At 48.6% G+C, this 6,172-nt stretch overlaps 2 protein-coding genes across 2 annotated transcripts; both read right to left on the reverse strand.

The window, feature by feature from the left end:
- Positions 1 to 4,167: 4,167 nt before the first annotated feature.
- Positions 4,168 to 4,512, reverse strand: PPTG_16001 (hypothetical protein; the record flags this gene model as incomplete). The annotated part of the gene is made up of 1 exon (XM_008912790.1): positions 4,168 to 4,512. The coding sequence occupies one exon, from the start codon at positions 4,510 to 4,512 to the stop codon at positions 4,168 to 4,170; it is 345 nt and encodes a 114-aa protein (XP_008911038.1).
- A 504-nt stretch (positions 4,513 to 5,016) lies between these two features.
- Positions 5,017 to 6,147, reverse strand: PPTG_16002 (actin-1; the record flags this gene model as incomplete). Its single annotated transcript, XM_008912791.1, has 1 exon — positions 5,017 to 6,147. The coding sequence occupies one exon, from the start codon at positions 6,145 to 6,147 to the stop codon at positions 5,017 to 5,019; it is 1,131 nt and encodes a 376-aa protein (XP_008911039.1).
- Positions 6,148 to 6,172: the final 25 nt, after the last annotated feature.

Here is a 6,172-nt window from a genome sequence, read left to right on the forward strand (position 1 = left end):
GTCTCGCTGGTCGCTGTGTCTGGGCGTCTCGCTGGTCGTTGTTGCCGGTTGCTGGGAGACACGCCGGCGGCACTTCGGGGTTTGTTAACCAGTGGCGGTGCCTTCAGGGAGAAGGGAGCAGTTTCGACTGCTGGCAGGTTCAACTCCTGCCATCGTCTTTGATTTAATGAGCTGGTGCTGGTAGTTCCGTGGCGCTGGCGGTGGACTTGGTGCTGGAGGTTGATGTGGTGCTGGAGGCTGACGTGGTGCTTGAGCGGCGAACTTGCTTAAGTAGATGGACTACGTCGGATGAAGGCAGGAAGGGCAGAGGAAGGCGTAGGATCAATGATGCTCCCATTGTCGAAGAGTACGTGATAGTTGGCAATGTGGTCGTCCAGCTTTCCGGATTTGTGGAGCTTCCGAAGAGCTTTCACTGCTGTACCTGCCGCAACAGCCGAAGATCCGTTCGCCATTAAGAAAGCAAGCGCGTTTGCTTGTGCCGTCACACCAAGTGCGAGCACCTCACTTTTGTATGCGGGAGATGCTGTGTCGAGGACAAAGCCGTCAGGTAAGAGCACCATCATGTACCCTACGGAGTATCTGAACTCATAAAGTGTTGTCTTCTTTATAGATTGAGTGGCATACACGCGAGGTTCGGACGTAAACCACTCATACCAGACGGCCGACAGCGACTGCGACCCTTTCTTCTTGGATCGAACCGCTTGTGGAGACTGCAGTGGCGCGAGTGTGGATATAGGTGCGTTAGCATGTGCAGCTAAATTCCCTGTACTTGGTCAAACGTTGGACGTTGCTGTGTCTGTCTGAGGCCGCAAATGCGCTTCCAGTGCTAACAACCTTTCCTCTAGACGTTTGTTTTGTAGGATAAGTACACTAATCTGATCAGACTGGCGCTTGACCAGATCCAATACCGCTGAAGTTTCGCTGGCGTTCGTGATGGAAGGCGTTGTGTCTGCAGCTGGAGCGAAGACGCAATTGATTGTTGCACTCCAAGCCAGCAATTCAGCCTCACTTATAGCTTGCACAGCCATGACCTCCCGCATTCGGACGATAAATGCACTGGTGTCTGAAAGCACAAGCATATCGGGATAGTGCATGATTAGAGTGGCGGCCAGGACTTCCGCGACTTCTACGTCCAAGTTTAAAGAGGAGTCTGAGAAAGCGGACGTGTTGGTGAAGAGCTGAGTCTGGAGCTGCTGAGCCCGTGCAAGAATAGGCTGTTCAAGTACGTGCAAGGACGGCAGTCGAGCACGTTCCTTGGGGTTCCATCCGCTCAAGACACGAGCGACCTTCTGGTCTGCCTGGGTTGTGCCCAACATATAACCGAAGGCTTTGTTAACCCGGTCAAGTTGCCAGCCACCACGCTCGATGATCCAGTTCTCTGCTAGACTTCCGTCATTGGCGTGCATTGCAGCACCACGACGGAACGAGTGCGAGGTAAGTCCCGGTGTAAGTCTAATCTGCATCTCTTCGGCTGATGTTTTGACTCTAACCAGTAATCTGTTCACGTAGGCTTGGGCACCTGGTACGGCTCGATTGGTCTTCAACTTCGAGGTGTCCTGCAACGATACAGGGCCATCGTCGGCCTCTAGCAGTTCTAAGAGGCTGAGCTCCTCTACATCACTGGATACCGCAGGATTACGTCTTGTAGTCAGGAATTGTGGAAACAGGCGCTTGTTTGGAGCCTTTTGCATTACGAGAGCAGCTGCTAAAGAGAAAAGCGGGCAGGTTAGGAAATTTGTTGGATCCTTGAACAAGGAAATGCCTTGCAACAAAGCTGTTTTAACTCTCTTGAAGCGGATAAAGAGCACACCACCTAGTACAACAACATTAGGACAACAGATTCAGTAAAGTTATAAGAACTCCACCGTACCAGGAAGAATTGAAAGTTGTTTTTTTCTCAAGTTGCTCTGCATCGGAGCTTCGGCCGTACAGGTACCACAACATAACCAATAAGGAGGCATCAAGATAGATATCTTCTGCACCAGAAGTATACAGTAGTCGCACGATGCTTTCTAAGTCTTGCTTAGAGCAAGGGGGCGCTTTCTTTTCAAAAACACCGTCTTCGCGATTGCTGCAAACTTTCCCTAGACTTGATAGAATTTTTTGTAGCTGCGGCTTCACTACCTGACCTTGTTGGGGATACATGTCTAACAACCAGTACTTCACGTTTCCAAAATACGCCAGACACGTATTCGTCGATCGCGATTTGTCTGTTGATCTTGCTAGAGAATACGCATACTTATCTAATATCACTCGTAGCACCTTACCAGTCTTGTCGGCATCGATAAGGTGATGAGCCGCGTCTAGTGTAATGCTTTCCGAAGCCAGAAATGTAGAGAACGAGTTGATTGCCGTCACCCTGGCCTTCTTGCTGCTTGCGGGAGCTAACGACGCGATGGACATGACTACAGTTCTGCTGATTGAGTATTCTTGTGATATCACGACAACCGACAAATTGGTTGGAAACCTCATGGTATTTTTAGAATATGCATTAATATACATATTTGTATGGAATATAAAATATCTTGAAAACATTCCAACCCAATATGGTTGGAATAGTTGGAATTTTTCCTAAGCCCAACCATTGGCTGTAATTATTCAATAATCTGTTTTCATTGGCTCGCAGGAGATGTAAGAATTATACAGAGTTGGAATAGAGTGGATATTATACCATACAAAGATAACCGATGTCTGGCTCTTTGCTTCGGTCGGGCGCAGTAGGTCAAATGCACCAGTCTAGTAATTACATCCCAAAACGATTTTCTTCTGGAATATGCAAATTTGTTTGTGCCTCGCTCAGCAGGTGTGAATTCCTTAGCCGCTTTCAATCCGCTGTTACCGAACTGATACTCGTGCCACAGTTCGTATAGGTCCTTAGGCCTCTCGGAGAGACAAGCAACGACCGGTCGCGCGCGAGATTGAGAGCTTGCAGGATCTGTGGCTGGCCGCAGCGCTCCACTGGAAGGCATAATTTGGCGAGCGGTTGGCTGCATGGCCAGTCGCTTCAACACGGCAAGAACCTTTTGTAGCTCTCGCAGCAATTCACTTCTGGCTCGTTGAATCTCATTCGTAGTCTCTATCATGTATCGTCGACTTGATGTAATTTTAGCCGGTAAAGCAGCTAGTTTACGTTGATTGTCGTGCTCACCAGAACGTCCAGTCACGGTTCGACGAGAAGACGAAGTAATACTACCATTTTTGGCCCCACCGTTTTGATGATTGTCGACAACTGCGAGGTTGAGATGCGAGCCATCGCCCAAGACATACAATTCTTCTCTGCGAATTGGATTCAAATCTGAACTTCCACCAGCATTTTTATAAGCCCGTAAAATTCTTTTTTTTTTTTTCAGATTTGCAGGAAGCAAACAATAGTTAAAACGGGAATCCGGTGTCAACGCTACCCACAATAATGTTTGTGCCAATGTCTTGGCAATTGGATCACCCATGGCCTGCTTGATAGTAGGCGTAATTTCGTCGACGAGAAAACTTGGTGTAACACATCTCATTCCGTCTTTTAGGGAGTAAAAGCGAGGACCAGTAGGTTAGGCGTCTGGGTAGGGCTGCGTGTTGTCGATGTACGCATCAACCACGCCCTTACGTGTTCTCAACCGCCCTCGACGATTCACAAAGCCTTTCGAAACACCACTACGAGTTGCATAAGTAACGGCACCTTTACGAAAGCTATGAGTACCCAGGTTTCAAGTGTTCAGATTCTTAAATTCCGAATTTTGAAATGTTTCGCTTAAAACCCGTCTTACACCACGATCGTCGTCTTTTGGGTTGCCAAAAACAAATGCAGAACTCATTAAATTTGTAGCAGACTCGGTGTAAATAGCAAGATTGAGTAGGGGGGCACATTCTTGGATCCATGCTGCCAACAATAATCTGCTCAGGTGCATCTCTTTCTCCAGAAATATTCTTCGACCACCGCATCTAACATACCATTTAAATGGGTATTGAGAGTTGTAACTGAAGTTACTAAATTGAAGCTTCATCATGTCGTCGATTCGTGCTATAATATGCCACTGGAGCGTCAAAACACTGCCAATCATGAGGCTGGAGCTGGTTCGTGATCTCGACGATCTTATTAGCTCTAGAACGCTAATAAATTCACAGAGCGATGTGCTTTTGACTCGACACCTTCCCAGCGGACTTCAAGCGTTTCACTCACTTGATTAGTTTGTTGACATCATCTGAGCGTGTTGGGTTACCTTGCTTTGCCACTGGATCCCACGTCTTGTTTAGCCGTGGCATGAACGCTGATACGGCCTTTTTAGCGATACTTGATCTTACATGTATGGGTCTGATGTCTTCGTTCGGTTCTGGGTCTCCGTACGCCCTCTTGTTCATCCAGTGACACACGAGGGTGGGTGTGATACTGAGGAGCTTCTCTGCGGTGAAGGAATGCGAGGCGTCGTATGTCTTGTCGTCCTTAAACGACATGAGCTTCACGAGCTCTGCTCTGTAGCGACTGGTGCTGATAGCGGTGGGTTCTGTTGTGCGCCGTTCCATCACACGCTCTAAACCGTAGGGTTTGCAACCTTACTTAGTTTTACTATAGATAGTCTGACTTTCAATTTGTATGAGAGGGTTGCCAAGCGCTGCCGTTCATGCTACGGTGCCTGCAACGAAGGTTGAAAAAGGCACCTCATTTTTATGCATGGTACCAGCCTCAAATCCGGTCAATATGGACCATCTAGCCAATTAAAACTCGCAATTCACAGAAATACAACTTTGGGTGCAAATTGCCGATAATGTGAGAGTATTCTACATATTTTCTAGTATTGGAAGAATGAAGAAGGAATAATAAGTTATGCCGTACGAAAAAAGAAACAATAGCTATTGTATTGATTCTATTTTTTCCAACCTCTGATTTCAGGAACTAAATGATGACCGAAAATCGTAGTATTTCAGAATTTTTCAATGTGTGTTCAAATGATTATGCTGCACAGGTTTTTACCGAAGCACTTAAGCCTCAAGGTGCTACACAATTTTAACAGGGTCTCTCGTGGCAGGTTAGAAGCACTTGCGGTGGACGATCGAGGGTCCAGCCTCGTCATACTCAGCCTTCGAGATCCACATCTGCTGGAACGTCGACAGTGATGACAGGATAGATCCACCGATCCAGACCGAATATTTGCGCTCAGGCGGAGCGACAACCTTGACCTTCATCGTGGACGGAGCCAAAGCTGTCAGCTCTTTGGTCAAGCGCTCACCGATTCCAGGATACATCGTGGTACCACCCGACAGCACGATGTTGCAGTACAAGTCCTTACGGATATCGATATCACACTTCATGATAGTCTGGAAGGTACACTCGTGGACACCCAAAGCCTCTTTGCCAATGAGGCCAGGCTGAAATAGTACCTCAGGGGTACGGAATCGCTCGTTTCCGATGACGATGACATTACCGTCCGGCAGCTCGTAGCTCTTCTCCAGACCCGATGACTCCACAGCAGTTCTCATCTCCTGGTCGAAATCCACAGCCACGTACGTCAGTTTCTCTTTGATGTCGCGCACAATTTCACGCTCAGCCGTGGTGGTGAACGAGTATCCACGCTCTGTCAAAATCTTCATCATGTAGTCCGTCAGATCGCGGCCAGCCAGGTCCAGGCGCTTGATGGCACTCGGAATGGCGTAGCCCTCGTAAATAGGAACGGTGTGGGAAACACCGTCACCCGAGTCGAGAACGCAGCCTGTAGTACGGCCTGAAGCATATAGGGACAGCACAGCCTGGATATTCACGTACATGGCGGGTACGTTGAACGTCTCGAACATAATCTGAGTCATGCGTTCGCGGTTGGCCTTGGGGTTAAGCGGTGCTTCCGTCAGTAGTACGGGGTGCTCTTCAGGAGCCACTCGCAGCTCATTGTAGAACGTGTGATGCCAAATCTTCTCCATGTCATCCCAGTTCGTCACGATGCCGTGCTCGATAGGGTACTTCAGCGTCAACACACCGCGCTTGGACTGCGCCTCGTCACCGACGTAGGCGTCTTTCTGATCCATGCCGACCATAATGCCCATATGCTTGGGGCGACCCACGATCGATGGGAATACGGCGCGCGGAGCATCGTCGCCGGCGAAACCAGCCTTGCACATACCGGAGCCGTTGTCCACGACAAGAGCTTGAACGTCTTCTTCGGCCATTTTGTCTTGGATCTTCTGCCTAACA

This window comes from Phytophthora parasitica, assembly GCF_000247585.1.
Source record: "Phytophthora parasitica INRA-310 unplaced genomic scaffold supercont2.49, whole genome shotgun sequence".
Taxonomy (NCBI): domain Eukaryota; phylum Oomycota; class Peronosporomycetes; order Peronosporales; family Peronosporaceae; genus Phytophthora; species Phytophthora nicotianae.